The following is a 20,454-nucleotide window of genomic DNA, read 5'->3' on the forward strand; positions in this document are numbered from 1 at the left end:
CTAAGAGACCTCTGGGACAATATTACACGCAAGAACATTCGCATTACAGGGGTCCCAGAAGGAGGAGAGACAGAGAAAGGACCAGAGAAAATATTTGATGAGATCATAGTCAAAAACTTCCCTAACATGGGAAAGGAAATAGCCACTCAAGTCCAGGAAGTGCAGCGAGTCCCATACAGGAGAAACACGACGAGACACACAGTAATCAAATTGGCAAAAATTAAAGACAAAGAAAAATTATTGAAAGCAGCAAGGGAAAAACGAAAAATAACATACAAGGGAACTCCCATAAGGTTAACAGCTGACTTCTCAGCAGAAAATCTATAAGCCAGAAGGGAGTGGCATGATATACTTAAAGTGATGAAAGGGAAGAACTTACAACCAAGATTACTCTACCTGACAAGGATCTCATTCAGATTCGATGGAGAAATCAAAGGCTTTACAGACAAGCAAAACCTAAGAGAATTCAGCACCACCAAACCAGCTCTACAACAAATGCTAAATGAACTTCTCTAAGTGGGAAACACAAGAGAAGAAAAGGACCTACAAAAACAAACCCAAAACAATTAAGAAAATGGTCATAGGAACATACATATCGATAATTATCTTAAACGTGAATGGATTAAATGCTCCAACCAAAGACAAAGGATTGATGAATGGATACAAAAACAGGACCCATATATATGCTGTCTATGAGAGACCTACTTCAGACCTAGGGACACATAGAGACTGAAAGTGAGGGGATGGAAAAAGATATTCCATCCATGCAAAAGGAAATCAAAACAAAGCTGGAGTAGCAATACTCATACCAGATAAAGTAGACTTTAAAATAAAAAATGTTACAAGAGACAAGGAAGGACACTACATAATGATCAAGGGATCAATCCAAGAAGAAGACATAACAATTATAAATATATATGCACCCAACATAGGAGCACCTCAATACATAAGGCAACTGCTAACAGCTATAAAAGAGGAAATCAACAGTAACACAATAACAGTGGGGGACTTTAACACCTCACTTACACCAATGGACAGATCATCCAAAATTAAAATAAATAAGGAAACAGAAGGTTTAAATGACACAATAGAACAGATAGATTTAGTTGATATTTATAGGACATTTCATCCAAAAACAGCAGATTACACTTTCTTCTCAAGTGTGCATGGAACATTCTTCAGGATAGGTCACATCTTGGGTCACAAATCAAGCCTCAGTAAATTTAAGAAAATTGAAATCACAGCAAGCATCTTTTCTGACAACAACACTATGAGATTAGAAATGAATTACAGGGAAAAAACCATAAAAAACACAAAAACATGGTGGCTAAACAATACGTTACTAAACAACCAAGAGATCACTGAATAAATCAAAGAGGAAATCAAAAAATACAGAGAGACAAATGACAATGAAAACACGACGATCCAAAGCCTATGGGATGCAGCAAAAGTAGTTCTAAGAGGGAAGTTTATAGCTATACAATTCTACCTCAAGAAACAAGAAAAATCTCAAGTAAACAATCTAACCTTACACCTAAAGGAACTAGAGAAAGAAGAACAAACAAAAACCAAAGTTAGCAGAAGGAAAGAAATCATAAAGATCAGAGCAGAAATAAATGAAATAGAAACAAAGAAAACAATAGCAAAGATCAATAAAACTAAAAGCTGGTTCTTTGAGAAGATAAACAAAATTGATAAACCATTAGCCAGACTCATCAAGAAAAAGAGGGAGAGGACTAAAATCAATAAAATTAGAAATGAAAAAGGAAAAGTTACAACAGACATCGCAGAAATACAAAGCATCCTAAGAGACTACTACAAGCAACTCTATGCCAATAAAATGGAGAATGTGGAAGAAATGGACAAATTCTTAGAAAGGTATAACCTTTCAAGACTGAAGCAGACAGAAACAGAAAATATGAACAGACAAATCACAAGCACTCAAATTGAAACAGTGATTAAAAATCTTCCAAGAGGGCTTCCTTGGTGGCGCAGTGGTTGAGAGTCTGCCTGCCGATGCAGGGGACACAGGTTCATGCCCCGGTCCGGGAGGATCCCACATGCTGTGAAGCAGCTGGGCCCGTGATCCATGGCCACTGGGCCTGCACATCTGGAGCCTGTGCTCTGCAGCGGGAGAGGCCACAGCAGTGAGCGGCCTGTGTACCACAAAACAAAAACAAAACAAAACAAAAATTTTTCCAACATACAAAAGTCCAAGACCAGATGGCTTCACAGGTGAACTCTATCAAACATTTAGAGAAAAGCTAACACCCATCCTTCTCAAACTCTTCCAAAAACTGCAGATGAAGGAACACTCCCAAACTCATTCTATGTGGCCACCATCACCCTGATACCAAAAATCAGACAAAGATACTACAAAAAAAGAAAACTACAGACCAATATCACAGATGAATATAGATGCAAAAATCCTCAACAAAATACTAGCAAACAGAATCCAACAGCACATTAAAAGGATCATACACCATGATCAAGTGGGATTTATCCCAGGGATGCAAGGATTCTTCAATACACGTAAATCAATCAATGTGATACACCATATTAACAAACTGAATAAAAACCATATGATCATTTGAATAGATGCAGAAAAAGCTTTTGACAAAATGCAACACCCATTTATGATAAAAACTCTCCAGAACGTGGGCATAGAGGGAACCTACCTCAACATAATAAAGGCCATATATGACAAACCCACAGCCAACATCATTCTCAATGGTGAAAAACTGAAACCATTTCCACTAATATCAAAAACAAGACAAGGTTGCCAACTCTCACCACTCTTATTCAACATAGTTTCGGAAATCCTAGCCACAACAGTCAGAGAAGTAAAAGAAATAAAAGGAATACAAATTGGAAAAGAAGAAGTAAAACCGTCACTGTTAGCAGATGACATGATACTATACATAGAGAATCCTAAAAATGCCACCAGAAAACTACTAGAGCTAATCAATAAATTTGGTAAAGTTGCAGGATACAAAATTAATGCACAGAAATATCTTGCATTCCTATACACTAATGATGAAAAATCTGAAAGAGAAATTATGAAAACATTCCCATTTACCATTGCAACAAAAAGAGTAAAATACCTAGGAATAAGCCTACCTAAGGAGACAAAAGACCTGTATGCAGAAAACTATAAGACACTGATGAAAGAAAGTAAAGATGATACGAACAGATGGAGAGATATACAATGTTCCTGGATTGGAAGAATCAATATTGTGAAAATGACTATACTCCACAAAGCAATCTACATTTTCAATGCAATCCCTATCAAATTACCAGTGGCATTTTTAAGGAACTAGAACAAATTATGTTAAAATTTGTATGGAGACACAAAAGACCCCGAATAGCCAAAGCAGTCTTGATGGAAAAAAACAGAGCTGGAGGAATGAGAGTTCCTGACTTCAGACTATACTACAAAACTACAGTAATCAAGACAATATGGTACTGGCACAAAAACAGAAACATAGATCAATGGAACAAGATAGCAAGCCCAGAGATAAACCCATGCAGCTATGATCATCTAATCTATGAGAAAGGAGGCAAAGACATACAGTGGAGAAAAGACAGTCTCTTCAATAAGTGGTGCTGGGAAAACTGGACAGCTACATGTAAAAGAATGAAATTAGAACACTCCTTAACACCATACACAAAAATAAACTCAAAATGGATTACAGACCTAAATGTAAGTATGAAACTCTTAGAGGAAAACATAGGAAGAACACTCTTTGACATGAATCACAGCAAGATATTTTTTGATCCATCTCCTAGAGTAATGGAAATAAAAACAAAAATAAACAAATGGGATCTAATGAAACTTCAAAGATTTTGCACAGCAAATGAAACCATAAACAAGACGAAAAGACAACCCTCAGAATGGGAAAAAATATTTGCAAACGAATCAACAGACAATGGATTAATCTCCAAAATATATAAACAGCTCATGTAGCTCAATATTAAAGAAACAAACAACCCAATCCAAAAATGGGCAGAAGACCTAAATAGACATTTCTCCAAAGAAGACATACAGATGGCCAAGAAGCACATGAAAAGCTGCTCAACATCACTAATTATTAGAGAAATGCAAATCAAAACTACAATGAGGTATCACCTCACACCAGTTAGAATGGGCATCATCAGAAAATCTACAAACAACAAATGCTGGAGAGGGTGTGGATAAAAGGGAACCCTCTTGCACTGCTGGTGGGAATATAAATTGATACAGCCACTATGGAGAACCGTCTGGAGGTTCCTTAAAAAACTAAAAATAGAATTACCATATGACCCAGCAATCCCACTACTGGGCATATACCCAGAGAAAACCATAATTCAAAAAGACACATGCACCCCAATGTTCATTGCAGCACTATTTACAATAGCCAGGTCATGGAAGTAACCTAAATGCCCATCGACAGATGAATGGATAAAGAAGTTGTGGTACATATATACAATGGAATATTACTCAACCATAAAAAGGAACGAAATTGGGTCATTTGTTGAGATGTGGATGGACCTAGAGACTGTCATACAGAGTGAAGTAAGTCAGAAAGAGAAAAACAAATATCGTATATTAACGCACGTATGTGGAACCTAGAAAAATGGTACAGATGAACCTGTTTGCAGGGCAGAAGTTGAGACACAGATATAGAGAACAAACGTATGGACACCAAGGGGGGGAAAACTGCAGTGGGATGGGGATGGTGGTGTGCTGAATTGGGCGACTGGGATTGACATGTATACACTGATGTGTATAAAATTGATGACTAATAAGAACGTGCAGTATAAAAAAACAAACAAACAAAAACTAACACTAAACTTTCTTTGGGTTATTTGTATGGAAATATGTTAATATAAATGTTTCAGACATTACATGAAATTTCTAAAAATTTATATGTTCTGGTACAATGTTATAAGTCATAATTCTAGTTATTACTTTAAAATTTATATCTCAGAAATAACTAAATTTCCTTGTCAATTGCATTATTATGAACTTTCATCAAATCTTTAACCATGGTCATTTTTAAGTCTTTTGACATTTACAGACAGTTCTGGGTATACTCTGATGCTTTTGCAAAAATGTTCCTATAAAAGGGTTTCATCTTCAAGGAATTCATGGAAAAGACTCTGACAAGTACAGGTTTCTGGTAACTGACTATACTTCTGAACTGAATGAATAAGCATTTTCAGAACTCTAATGGAAAACTGATGAATTCATAAAAGTGCTAACAAAAGATCAAGATGAAAAAAAATGACATGGGACTGAGTGAACTGATGAAGATGATTATAATTTTTGTGACTTTCTGTTTGAATAAAAAAAAAAATCCCACAAGGACTCAGAAGCAAAAAATATACAAATAAATTTTCACTGCAAAGTAAAGGAGCTGTTACAGTGGAGGATTACCTGACTGAATGTCAATATTATGACATAGTGTGAGTGTGTTTCGTGTTTGGTAATTGCAATCATTGTTGCTTTTGTTCTGGTCATCCATTTACAATGCTTGGTGTCAGTTTATTTATCTCTTGTAAAAATAAAATACAGTGTGTGTGTGTGGACAAAAAAGAACAAATTAGACTTATGAACAGAACAGAACTTGCTTCTATGTAGGGGACTTACTGTAGATCTTAATTTCTTCATTCGTAAATAAATTACTATTTTAATAAAAAAAAAATGACCAGTGATCGACTACAGCAAGGAAAAGCTGTTGTCTGTCCACTACATCATTAACTTCAACATTTGGCTTTTCAAGGGAATCACACAGGTATATGAATTGTGTTATTACAATATAGCATATTAAAATGATTCAGAATTAAATGATTCATATTAAAATGATTCAGGAATCATTCAGAATGATTCCTCCTCATAATATCATATTCGCTCAGTGATACCATGGTTGATACTGCTAAAAAAGCATTTATTAAGTAATAAAAATCCAAAATTCATAGGTACAAACATACTTTACTTTCATAAATGCCACACTCTTTTCAGATGAATTCATGTTAACTCAACCAAAAACTGATATCCCTGGATTATTAAAAATATATATATCTATGTGCTGCACATTTTGCTGGAAACATCAAAACCTGGGCTTATGAAATCAGCCTGGAACCACATTTTTATGACTCATAAAAGAAATTAGGCCCTAAACGCAAAGGGCTGGTTATTAAATATTGTATCTTTAAAAAAATCAGCGTGTTGAAAAACATTTATATTTTGTAGGTACAAATTTCAAGAGATAGAAATGAATAAAGTCCTTAAACTTTAATAATGATCCGAAGATGCTATTAACAAAGACTACCTTTGAGGAGCTGAGTTTTCGAAAGCATTTTTGAAAGGTTAGCAATTGAGAGTTAACCTTCAAAGTAAGTTCAAGGATCCTTCTTTAAATGCTTACTTGGAATACAGATAAAAATACTACAATAATGTCAAGGAAAATAAGCTGTTTTCCCAGTTACATATAAATACTTTTAAAGGTATGTTTGGGGAGTCTTTACCATTTTATCTTCAATTTATGCTCAAAACAAGAGCACAGCTGTCCATTAAGAAAAGGAAAAAGAACAACCGGAGGTTATGAAAGGACAGCTGCATCTAATCACCATGTCAATTGATACACTGTTAGAAATCTACCTCCGCAAAGAAAGAAAATCAATATTTATAGAACAGCCAGCATTTCAAATATATGGTTAGTGCTGTGACTACACTCTATTTTAAAATTCTTAAGCTTTTTACCTGTGGCCAATAGGATAAAAACGTTGCCATTTATAATGGGGTGTTCTGTGCAGAGTGGTTTCTGCTTACATCACGTCATTTCAAAGGACTTGCTAGGACAATCAGGTTGGCTCAAGCTGAAACTGCCCAATTACTAGTAAAAACTGCCTCAGGCTTTAAGAGCCTACAGGGCGTTAAAACTGGTGATGCTATAGTATTTGCATCCTTAAAAATACAGCCGGAAAGCAAACTAAACTAATGTTGAAAATGCATTCTTCAACACTATTTCAAAGTATTTCTACTCTTCATTCATATACCCATTTAGGAGACATAATTAGACACTGCAACTCTATCAGTATTGCCAATGGCTAATGGGCATAGGGCAAGACAATTAGGACATATAGTAAATACTTTGAAAAAAATCAGATAAAAGTAATTCAGACATGTAGCTATTTATATGACTCCTTTTAACTTTAAAGTAATGGGGGTCATGAGAAAAATACAAATCAACATGTGTAAAAGTATCTTATTTTAAGTTTATGAGCTCTTGTATTATGCTGCCCTATTAGAAAATGTCATTGTCCTTCTAAATTGTCCCTATTAGACTTTTATATTAGTCCTGGAAGGTAAGATTACATGACTGTGTGTGCCAGTGATTACGGTGGAATCATAGAACCCAAAGCACACGGGTAAGCCAATGGAACCTTCTTGTCTGATGGCAGACTCAGAGGAATGACAGTGCAGGCATAGGAAGAATACCTTTCACCTCTCTTTTATCAGTGGGTCCTTTCTCAGGTTGGATTAGAGAAGTGGGACAAAGGGTTCCCATTTGCTGCAATTCTTATGAAGAAATTCCCTGGTATAGAGGAGATATCCATGGAGAATTCAGTAGAAAAGAAGAAACAAAAGTGGCTCCCTTCAAAAATTCACTCATTCATTTAGTCATTCACTTATTCTTCTAATTATTCAACACATATTTTCTTTCAAGGACTGCAAAGTGACAGGAAAGTTGCTAAGCATGGTAAATACAAGTCTCTGAACTACTCTGGCAATAGATATAGGTAATAAAAATTAAACAATGTAGTACATAGCAATGATGGATTGGCCATGGTATCGAAACTGCAGGAAATACACCTTTGAGAGAGAAAGAATACCCAGTTAGTTCAAGACAGAACTGAAGCATCCCTGAAACCAAAAAATAAAGTAGGTAGGAGCATATTGGAAGGAAGCAAAATTGTTGTCAAAATTCAATCATAAAGACTCAGTACTTAAAGATCACATTTCGAACAACTGCATAAGTGGAGAATAAGATGTAGTACTAGAAGCCCTGGTATAAAAAAAAATGGGAGTCTCCTTATAAAACATCTTGGGCAAATGAACAGATACGCGGAGGTGCTGCTAGAAAGAACTGTAACATTTTCCTTAGCCAGATTATTATGGAGGTTCTGGAGACTTAAAAAACTCAATATAAACCATTCTAGAGTTTTTTGTAAACATGTGTGTGTTTGCGTGTGTGTTTATGTACACTATAGAAAAAGATATAATTCTAAGCAAAAATGTGCAACCATGTGTCCCTCCCATCTCCCCCATACCAACTTCTCTTCTTACAAACTTAGATGAAAAACAGAAACCCAACAATTTTAGATGATAGCGAAGAAATCCATGATTTTGATTTTAAGAGTGACAGAAACTGCCAGTAATGACAAAAATAGTTATCCACTCGACAAAGGCTTGCCATCATACAAATGACAGATTCCTGACTTCCCCAATACAACCTACTTTATCTGATTTTTGGATGATTTGAAACCTGCCTAGGGCTAGCATTGTTTATAGGCATCCAACTCTAGTTTCCAGTTTACTTCCCTCCTTCCCTTTCCACTGAGAAGCAATTTATTGTTTCACATTTTTGGTTTTCCCTCTTTGCCCACACACAGCAGGCAGGTTCCACACTCAGCGATGCTGTCTCTGAGACATCCAGAAGCATAAATGCCCCTTAGGAAATTCCCAGATACTTTCAGCATATTCCCCAAGTGTCCTTTTACTGCTTTCCAAAGTAATTTCTGGGCTTAAATGAGCCCATTTTATAAGAATAATAACCTTCCAAATGATATTTATTGTAATGTAAAAACTACATTTTCCAGAATATACAAACAGTCCCTCTTGAGCAGCAAGTCATTAGTTCCAGATAGCAGGCATTTTCTTTCAACCTTTAAACTGTAAACTTGTCATTTCATTACATTTTGAGAAATGGTTCTACCACTTATCTGCCTTTTTCACTCAATGGGAAATTATACAAAAGACTAACACCTGACTTTCTACAAATAATATTCATCATGAGTGAATAGAATACATATGGTTACAATTATTCTCAATTGCTTACATTCCTGAATGTACGCTGTATATAATCACACATAACACATTTCTTCCTTGCATTAATTCTTTCTTCATATTTGAGCTTATATATTTCTACAAGTAATGATCTGAATTCAAAAAGTATCATCAAAAGAAAATGAAAAGGTTATATAACATCTGGACTGGGTTTCTATTGTAAAGAGAAATACATCTATATGCGAAATAGTGTTCCTGGCAATAGCTTCTTGACATAGAGGAGGGTTAAAAATGTGTGAAAAAAATCCATCTCCTAATCACACATTTACACATGCATTGTCCCAATTTTTCTTTTCTGTGGAGTAATGTTGGATCTTAATAAGAAAGTTGATACTGCTCGTTCCCTTTTTCATCTATAAAAGAAGGATGTTCACAGCCTCATATATACTTTCAGAACCAGAGCATGTCAATTAGAACCCACACTGACTTTTCTAAACCTGTGATAGATGATAATGTAGAAAAGAGGATGTGGGCATGGATTTTTGCTGTTGTTCTTACAGGTTACATAATAATGGCATTGATGACCGTAAGGCCTATCATAAACTATCAAAAATAGAACATTACAAATTATTTTATAAATACAGCTGAATTCCTGTTATATTAATTTATGCTTTGGTTTCTTTGGACTTTGAGATCTTGAAGATAAACCTGTGTCTTCCTCTTATTTGTATCTTCTCATATGTTTCTTTTTTTCCTTAAAAAATGTAATACCTCAGAGGTTTTTTTTAATAATTAATATGGCTGTTGGAGAAATCCTAAAAAATTTTAAAGAATGCAATAACTCATAATGATGCCACCCAGTAATGGGATTTTCTCACAATGATTTATTTATTTTCTCTTTTTTAATGACATTTAAAATTTTCTTTTAATTTTTTAATTATTTATTTTCTTTTAAAATTTGTTTTTAATGAATTTTGAAAAATAATTGCTTTATAAAGAAAATTTATAAAATATAGAAAAGTATAAGGAAAATAATGAAATTACTCATAATCTCACTACCCAGCGATAGCCTAAATTTACTTCTATTTCCATAACTATCCTTCTCTGTAACTAAAGTAGGATAATATTTTATTGTCCCATATTATGCTTTTTCACATATTTATCAATGAGTAATTTACTGTCATTTAATATTCTTTAAAAATATAATTTTTTATATCTGCATAGTTTTCCATCTTGTTTCTGTAGGAAATCATTTCACCTTTCCCTACTCAGATATTTAAGAAAACAAGGCAGTAGAAAACATCTCTTTATAAACATTAAAAAAATTCCTTACCAATTCAGTCAGCCTTATGTGTATAACACAGAAATAAAGACTTACTTCCCTTAAAAATTTTTTTTCTTAAATTGAGCTGGTACATGTCAGTTAAATTTGGATGGCCTTATATATTGATTGCTTCATTTTTTTTAGCATAATACTTGTGCCCAGAAAGAAACAAAGAAAAAAGAATATTTAGGCATTTAAGATAAGTATAGTCTTTCTCATTTTAGGTCAAAATTGACTTCATAGGACAACTTCTCAAACACAATTTTCTACAATATTATGGTGATAAACAATATCTTATTTAAACTAGTAGAAGAGGAGCAATAATGCAACACATACTCAGCATGTTTAAAATTGTATTTTCCCCTGCAGAGGAAGAAAATGTCAGAATTGCTTACCTGGGGATATGATATAAAAGAAATCTTTAAATTCATCCATCCAAACTTCTGCCAGTCTCCTGTTGTTCTTGTTGATGACATGACCAGTGCCACCAGGGAAAGTGTATGGAGTTGCCTTCCGAAAAACGTGACCCACGTGGGAGCAAGTCACAATCTCCAATGAGCCTCCACATTGCCAAATCTGGAAAAAAAGAGCAATTGTTGTATAGTAATCATTGCAGATAATGCAGTAATATTGTCTGAGAAGCAACTGAGGCTAACTCAGTTAAGACCAAATCTTCAGATCTTACATTGTTCAAACAACGTCAGATGAACACAAAATTTAGAATGGGTATACTTGGGTTTGGCAAAGGATTCTAATTTGGAAGAGTTTGATGTATTTAAATATTGTAGTATTGGAACTGTGGAAGATGTAATTATTTTTATGTGCCTTTATTAGACTACCTAATTTTCAGTTTCTAATACTTAACCTAATTTCTATTTAATAGATATTTGGTATCCAAAATTTTCTATAAATAAATGAATTTGTACATGTTGGATGCCATGGTCAATAACTAAATCTGATTTGGAGAAAATCAATCTGCTATACCCCGTCCACCTGGAACTTCAAGTAACCATTCATTTTCACCTCTCCATATCTCCTGTATCTTAGGCTTTTGCATATGCTATTATTCTTATTAAAGCATGCTAAGTATCCTTTAAATCTATTCAACTTCTATGCATCCTTTAAAGCCCACTTCCAGGATCATTTCTTCTAGGCAGCTCTGTGGGGAGATTTAGTATTGTGTGACTTTTCTACTTTAAACACAGTTTTATTAAGAACATATTACAATGTATTGGGTTGGCCAAAATGTTCATTCGAGTTCTTCTGTAACATTGTATGGAAAAACCCGAATGAACTTTTTGGCCAACTCAATATTTTAAATTGTTCACTTCACTATTGCTCCCTTAAAATTATGAACCCTTGAAAGACAAATGCTATATATTTCTTGGTATCCTAGATTTACTGTGCAGTTGAAGATAGGTATTAAGTGTCCATAAAACATTTATTTCTATAAAATTATATTATATAGCCATAGGTTACAATAGCATGTATATGTTATATATGTATATCATACATATAAATATAATATATATATATATACATATAGTACATTTATTCATCCCAGTAAATTAAAGTCATAATTATTGCCATCTGTAATTGGAAGGATTTGGCTTTATACCATAAATAACATTATTCTTATTTTAAGAAGAGCTGTTGGGCTTCCCTGGTGGTGCAGTGGTTGAGAGTCCACCTGCTGATGCAGGGGACACGGGTTCGTGCCCCGGTCCGGGAAGATCCCACATGCCGCAGAGTGGCTGGGCCCGTGAGCCATGGCCGCTGAGTCTGCGCGTCCGGAGCCTGTGCTCCACAACGTGAGAGGCCACAACAGTGAGAGGCCCGCGTACAGGGGAAAAAAAAAAAAAAAAGAGCTGTTTATTTTGGAAGAAAAGGTTTTCTCCTATTGATCCCTCAAGTAATATTCATCTGAAGATGGGAGAAGAGGGCTGCTATTGGTCTTGGGTAGCAGTAAGAGACATCTTTTCTAGAAGATGAAAGATGATAAATAAGTTATACTCATCAACAACGTTTGTGCATTACATGTACAGTCTATTCTATCTCATTTTCCAATTGTTTAAACAGTGTGATGCTAATAGAAAAGATGTTCCAACCCAACGCTGAAATGATGGACAATATAAAAGAGGAATGGAATTCACCATTTCCCTAGAAAGACGGGTAGCTCATTCTTAAATAATCAAATTACTTAATTGATTGGTAACTTTCTCATCTTTCTAGCATAAAGTCTATAAACTGTCTTGTAATTACACAACTCTTTACATTCCTCCTTTCTATTAAAATGGAGGAAGTTAATCCTTCTCCTACCAAAGACAAATCAATACTTGTATGTCAGTCTAGAGCATATTACTTAAGTCTGTCTTAATGACTTCATTGATTTGGTCCTCCCCTTGAGTTTCTCCTGAAACATCAGTCATTGCCCTCATAACTGGATTATGCCTATCTTTGCATAATACCTCCTAAACCTCCTATCTTTCAAACAGATTTAAAATAGAGATAAACAAATTTTTAAAATTACAAAACACAACAAAAGGTTCATCCCTTGATCTATATTCCCATCCAACATATCTCTTTTTTGTTTCCCCTCACTATAATTAATATACATTTTTTACTGATACACGTTATATCCCTTCCTCAATTTTCATCTGTTCTTCTACTCATCATGAAATGCTGTTTATTTCCGCAGTCCCACAATATTGCCATGATGAAAATCACAAATTTTTCCTTTGATGAATATCTAGCAGACTCCTTTCTTGGATCCTCTTTTCATCCTACTACTTCACTATTTATACATTTTCACTCTAAATTTTTATTTAAATGTTGGCATTATTCCTTCTTTGTTCATTCTCTAGGTGGTCTTATTTGTTCTTATTATTTTATGCATGATCTGAATACACAAACCCCCCCGCAGTAACATCTCAGCCCAGACTTTTCCTCTGGGATCCAGACTTGTGTATCCAAACACCTACTTGATACCTCCTCTTGCAAGACTCAGAGGCATCCAAATAAACGTGTCTGAAGTGGAATTGTTAATTTATCTCCACCTTGTCAGCCAGATCTTATTTTCTTTCCGTTTTTTTTTTTTTTTTTTTTTGCGGTACGCGGGCCTCTCACTGTTGTGGCCTCTCCCACTGCAGAGCACAGCTTCCGGACGCGCAGGCTCAGCAGCCATGGCCCACGGGTCCAGCCGCTCCGCGGCACGCAGGATCCTCCCGGACCGGGGCACGAACCCGCGTCCCCCACACCGGCAGGCGGGCTCCCAACCACTGCGCCACCAGGGAAGCCCCACATTCTTTATTTTTAATGTGTTTTCAAAGTAATCATTTAGTCCAACTGATACTATCTCCTAAAAACATGATTTAGTAAAGTACTCAGGTGTTTGTACGGCGACCACACCATTCAACAAGGTGACCTGAATTCAGAAGAAATAGCATATGATATGTTATACTTGAGGGGGAATTGAAAAACTTTTCCTTATCGTGAGGAGCACAGTGTTAGTGGTAGAGCTTTCCCTTCTCCTCTATGGATTAGGTATGACTAAAGAGTTCCTTTCTTCCTTCACCCAAGCCATATAAGGGAACTAAATGAATGGAGAGACTGGCATTTCACTCCTGGCTGGACACTTGCTGAGCAGCAAAATCAGCAGATTACCCTGGTGCTCCCACTGGAACATAGCAGAATATGGTGAGTGAGTCTATGGGAAAGCCTCAAGTGTGCGGAAAAACATGACCCTAGTAAAATGGGGACCACCTCTAGTCTAGAGAATCCTGAAGGTGGGCTGGGGTTTATTGAACAGCTTGTTCCAGCAAAATTGATAGGTCCAGTGATGCAGTGACCCTGGGAGGGAGTGGTCTTGGGAGACAACTGGACAAGACTTCAGTGGTTTCAAAACTCTATAGAACATGGAATATAGACTAGAAAAAAAGTGATCTGTGGGACTAGCAATATGGCAGATCAGCAAGGAGATGTACCACTGGAAAAGGCAGCTGGGGACCTCACAGGGTGAGGTGAGAGTAAGATTTCCCTCTTCAAAAGGGCCTTGTATAACAGACGCGGTAAAAGGTGAAGTTCAGAACACTTTTAAGAAAACAGTGAAACCATGTACAGAAGCCTGTCATATAAATGGAGGCCACTAGTAGCAAGTGGAACCACACTGAGCCAACAACAGTCAGACATCATAAAATATATCAGTTAAGACCTGCTGTTTCTCTAGCCCTCTTATTTGACCCCATACACTGTAGAAGTGGCAACCCAGAGAACCCTGACCTTCCCCATTCCAAGAGCTTCTATCAGCATTGTCCTGGGGAGAGAAGAGAATGTGAACTGTGATTGCTTACAAAATCAAAGGCTTTAAGCTGAACATTACTAGTATTTTTAATAACTGAAAGTGACCAGAAAGCTATAAAATCTGTGCTAAATGATGTCAGATTGGAAAGGAATATTCTTCAGAGCATGAAGCAATGATTGGAGAAAAAGTAAAACCATTTTAAGTGTGCATGCTTACTAAATTCAGACTATGCAATAAGCCCTACTGCAAACGAACCAGTGATGTACAGCTGTCCTCGGGGTTCCCAATTTGCCTTTTTGCAAATATGGATTAGCACTGTGGTTGTGTGAGGCCACTTTATTTCTACTCTTCCACTTCTTGGCCCTACCCTGGTTTTGTATGCTTATGGCTTCTATGGCCCAAGCTTGCACACAGAAAAGGAAAAAAAAAAAATCTAGTTTGAAATCCTTTAAAAGTAGAGTTCCAGTGGTCTCACTCCTTATACGAAAGTGCTGATTTCTGGTTATCCTCTAAGCAATGAGATCTTTGTGTGTACATGTAAAGGTGTAATTCAATAATGACTGTTGATTTACAAGACAGAAGGAAAACCTGCCCCTGATGTTGATTCTCACAGATAGAGGCAGATTTTTTAGTATATTTAGGAGAGGTAACAGAGGTGGAGGTAACTGTTCTATAACTCAGTGGATACTGGCCTGTGTTTTGCTTGTGGATCATACTCTACTGACTCCTGGAATAAAACGCGTACTTTTCCCATTGCCATCTGTGCTCATAGAATGTGTGAATAAATACTCATATTGCATTTCCAAAGTAAAGCATCTCCCCCAAATTTACACTAAAATAAAAAGATCAAGGTAGAAAAGCATAACGTTATGCATTAATTAGGCTGATATCTGGTCATGCTAATACCCAGTTAATATGAAAACAAAATATTTAATTGATCAAATATTGACCAGACAGTTGCCATGTACTTAGTAGACATTTGGGTAATGTGAAATAATTAAAAAATAAACAGTTCCCAGAAAACTATATGATTAAATATTAAAGTGGAGAGAATTCTAATTGAGTGGAGTCCCTAATGACTACCATGATAATTTCCCTTAGTGTATCTTTAACAAATATTTTGGAAGGATGGATGAAAGGAAAGAAAGAAGAAAAAAAAAGAAGGAAGAGTATGACACAGTCATTAAGAATTTGGGCTTGGAAATAAGCAAACAGAATTTTCTAGGGGCTCTCTCACTTACTATCTATGTACACTGGTGAAAATTATTTACATCTCCAAGACCTTGATGTTTCCATTGGAAAACAAGGATAATAATAACTGCTTCCGAAGACCATAATGAGATTGTGCGTATCAAGCACCATGCCTGACACCTCATATGGGAGGAAATAAAATGTTATTTGTATATTAGTTCCTGCTGTTCAGGAAAACCAACATATGTAGATTATTAGCTGATTCTTGCTTCTTAAAAAATCATTTTGGTGAATTTTGCCTCTTTTTGAAATTGCAATATCAATGTCTGGGGACTTAGGTGAGGAGTTTAAAAGAATTGCCAATTAGTTCCCAATTAGAATACTACATTTTGTTCTCTGAAATTAATTTACAATGTTTAAACACAATATATAAACTGAAATGTCTCATCCACATAAACATGTGATGTCCGAATTACTTTGTATCATTGAGCATATCTGATTGTTATTTTCTAGGCTTCCAAAAAGATTAACATTTGTATGTTACTTCTCTCAAATAAATTTGATCATGTGTAACATACAAACTGTCCTTTTATCCACAGAGGATTGAAGCTAGCTGGTTACTTGTCTTGGTTCCCAGATATTTTTATGAGTCTTTTGATGATGGAGAAGGTTATTAATCAAAATGCAAAATGCCCATTGCTCATTTGATTATGTACTTGATTTTCTTCCCCTAGAAAGAAGACAATTAACTAACATACATTATCCTTTTCATGTTTTTTGGTACCTACATCAGTGACATTTTTTTTAACATCTTTATTGGAGTATAATTGCTTTACAGTATTGTATTAGTTGCTGCTGTGTAACAAAGTGAATCAGCTATATGTATACATATATCCCCATATCTCCTCCCTCTTACGTCTCCCTCCCACCCTCCCTATCCCACCCCTCTAGGTGGACACAAAGCACCGAGCTGACCTCCCTGTGCTATGCAGCTGCTTCCCACTAGCTATCTATTTTACATTTGGTAGTGTATATATGTCCATGCCACTCTCTCACTTTGTCCCAACTTCCCCTTCCCCCTCCCCGTGTCCTCAAGTCCATCCTCTACGTCTGCATCTTTATTCCCATCAGTGACATTTTAATTAAGGTTCATAAACTTCACAAGCTCCAACTTTGCAATCTCAGTTCTGGTGCTACGATTGTTTCTAGCTGTCCAGATATTATGCCAAACTCATGCAGCTGCTTGATTTTATACTAACCTTCACCCCCCACCCCCGGCCCACACACGTACTGTCACTGGCACCAAGTCACTGCTTAATATGGCTTTAATAGCAACCACCACAACAATATATCATGGAGGGCACGAAGCACAATGGTTATGAGTGTGTAGGCTCTAGTTCCTGAGACCATATCCCAGCTCTGCCACTTACCAGCTGGGTGAACTCATCTTTCTGTGGTTCAGGTTTCAGGTAATAACATGACTTGAAGAAGCCACCTCAGGGGGTTGTTGTGAGGAGTGAGGCAAAGCAGTGCACGTAACAATACTTAGCCTTTATATGAAAAAGAATTGGAATGAAGCAAATAGGGGAGATTTATTAAGGGGTTATTGTAATCATCTAGGAAAGAGATGAGAATGACTGGGACCAGAGTGATGGCAAGGGAAATAGAAGGGAATTCAATAACTTGACATAATTTGGGGGATTAAAATTAAGAATTATTGTATGTGCTTTCCCTTATCTATTTTGTCCTCTCTAATAAGCTCATTTTATATACATTTTCTTCCAGTAACCAGTTCTTAACTATGCTATCTTTCACTGATCTTAATTTTCACTGACTCATAGCATTTACTACTGTACATTCATCCCACTCTACCCCATTTAGCTCTCAGTTCTATATAGTATGCCATCTTGATAAATATTTGTGTGTGTGCATGTATATTTATCTGTGTGTATACTGACATAAATATATTATTTGTATATATTAGTTTATCTCCCTGACCACATTATTATCTCTTTGAGAAAAAATATCACACATTTCACTTTATGAAACTGAACTTCATCGTCACATGAAATTGAAAGTCACTTTATGAAACTGAATTTCATCATCACGTTTCACTTTACGTAACTGGTATAATTCACACATAGTGAAAAAAATCACAACTTAAATATACTGTTACATAAGTGTGTGCAAAGTTTAAAAAATGCTTGAAATATTGGTGCTCAGTACATATTAACTGATTGATCTCTTAATATTGATATAGAGGAATCTGGAAAATTACAGAGTGTACACAAAATGTATCTATTACAAAGTGGAATTGGGAACAAAAGCTTTTCTTTTCTTAGTTCTGGCAAAGCGAAAAATGAAACAAGTTACTATGACTCAGTTTTCAACCTATCTCACTCTACATTCATTGTTTGTTTCAAATAATCCCCATCGGCACTTCAAGTCTCCACTTTGTTTATACATATTCAAGTAGACTGATGACAAATCCTTTAATTCTTACAGTTGAAACAAAGTCTAAAAGAGCCTTCAGTGAGACCCTGAAGACGCTGTGATCTTTGATAAGTTGGCAGAAACACAGGAGGTATGGAAGTCATGATAAGGGGCTCAGTAGGCATTTTCTATTCATTCTGGACAAGAAACTTCCCAGTTATTCTTCATAGTCAGCTTGATTTGGGGAATGTCTTCTTTAATTGGCTGGTTTGTCTCTTAACCTAGTTTTCACTTCATAGTGTAATTGAGGTCATTTATGCAATCTGGAAGAGGTCTCTAGAGCTCAAGTCATATCCTGATATCACCATAACATCTCAAGATGAAGACTCTTGTACATCAAGCTTCTGTGGCCTTTAAGTGCTCACCTGAGTTGCCAGAGATCACAGATTCAACATGTCTGAGGAATCTATCCAGTACTTGATAATTTTTTTTTAATAGAATGATTATTTGTATGAAAAAGAGAAGGAAGCATCTGATTTGAAATTGGAAAACTGGATTCTGGACTTCAAATAAACACAAATTGATTGCAGGATTTGGAACAAGTCACTTAAGCTTGACAGTCCTCAGAAAATTCACATGGAAAAGAAGACTAGGTTTTCTTCTGAGTTTCTAGGATTCAGATTAATCTCTTTGTATAGAGTAAATACCACTTTCAGAGATCAGATTTTTAGATGGGAATGATAAAACTCTCCAAAATTTGAATCCACATTTTCCTCCTTAGATGAGCTTACTTTACTTTAGCTGTATTAGAAGTACATGGTAAAGATACCATTCTCTGAGCAAGAGAAAGTCTGAGTTTGCAAAACTTATTATGAGGCAATCAATGTGTCTTCTCCCTTCAAGTCTGGGAATTCTATTTTAGAAAGGTCACAAATGTTATGAAAACAATGAAAAATACAAAAGCACTTTTGTTCTCCATGAGTTTTTCAAGAAATAGCCATATATTAGAGTAATTTGTTTGAAGATTTTGTTTTCACCTTGGCATTAAATGTAGAAAATTCTGAGTTGAATCTATACCATTTCATATATCCCATTAATTTGGTTCTAAAAATATCCAGTTATTAACTGCTTTCCCTTCTAAAGTACTTTGCCTCTTAACTTAGAACTGAACCTCCTGAAAGCCCCACATTCAAAATGGACCCTCTTATATCTACTCATTTGATAAAGGACTTAACAAATTAATCCTGAAATGAGTTTAAGGGCAGTCTCCCAAGCCAGTTCATTTTTTCCTTTGCCAAAGACTTAGCAAGTGATTCTTGGGGGTTGAGGTGTAGGGGATGAGGTACAAGGAAGGGAGAGAAGCAACATAGAGCAGAAGCACGAAAAGGTGTGCTCATACTGGGTGTGACGAAGTGGAGGAATTCTTCTGAAAAGGAACTGAGGCAGTCTGTGTGTGAACCAGTGTGCACACAAGTATAGTGAGGTAGTTGTGGTCACAGATGGAGTCCTTTTATCCTCGTCTCCCACTCCTCTCAAACACAAACACCCATTCTCAGCAGTTAAAATGAATAGTGGAAATACCTTTAATGTACACAGGCCAACATTTTGATATATAAATTCCACTATTACTTTTTGCCTCTCAACAACTTTCTTAGCCTTGGAGCATTCTGACCTTCAGAATTACCACACATTATGGCCACTGTGTTTCCTGGCATCAGGAGAATTGTTACCTGTCGTTATTCCACATCTTATTAGGACGGCTGGTATTGCAGAATTTCCCAGTTCCCCTTTAGATCAACAGAGCAACACATAGTCCTGACTGTGTTATGGCAAATCTCCCTTCTGCTGCTTAAATGACATGTGAAAATGAAGACCATCGAGTAGCCTACCGGATATTGAAACTCCGATGTAAGATAAGGTGACTCTGCTCAAGAAAATTAGGGCCTAGTTTTTCATATTTACAATAAAGTATTGCTTTTTTATTAGCATAGATGGTCACAGGCAGATAATTCGTGAAAAAAGAACACAAATAATATGCAATACAGTGACGCTTTTTCATCTTTCAATAATCAATAATCTTAAAGTTTGATAATACTGGAGGTTTTGGAATATTGTCAGTGCTTTTAAGGGGACTAGTGACTAAGAAAAATCTAG

General features: G+C 35.9%; 1 protein-coding gene across 1 annotated transcript in view; it reads right to left on the bottom strand.

The window, feature by feature from the left end:
* The window catches only part of GALNT13 (polypeptide N-acetylgalactosaminyltransferase 13), a 517,926-nt gene that overhangs the window by 158,445 nt on the left and 339,027 nt on the right, over positions 1-20,454 (bottom strand). The window contains exon 8 of the mRNA XM_082657709.1: positions 10,772-10,952. Within this exon, the coding sequence (XP_082513835.1) occupies positions 10,772-10,952 (181 nt within the window). The remainder of the gene's footprint in view (positions 1-10,771; positions 10,953-20,454) is intronic.

Source organism: Grampus griseus (genome assembly GCF_964374135.1).
Source record: "Grampus griseus genome assembly, chromosome: 7".
Taxonomy (NCBI): domain Eukaryota; kingdom Metazoa; phylum Chordata; class Mammalia; order Artiodactyla; family Delphinidae; genus Grampus; species Grampus griseus.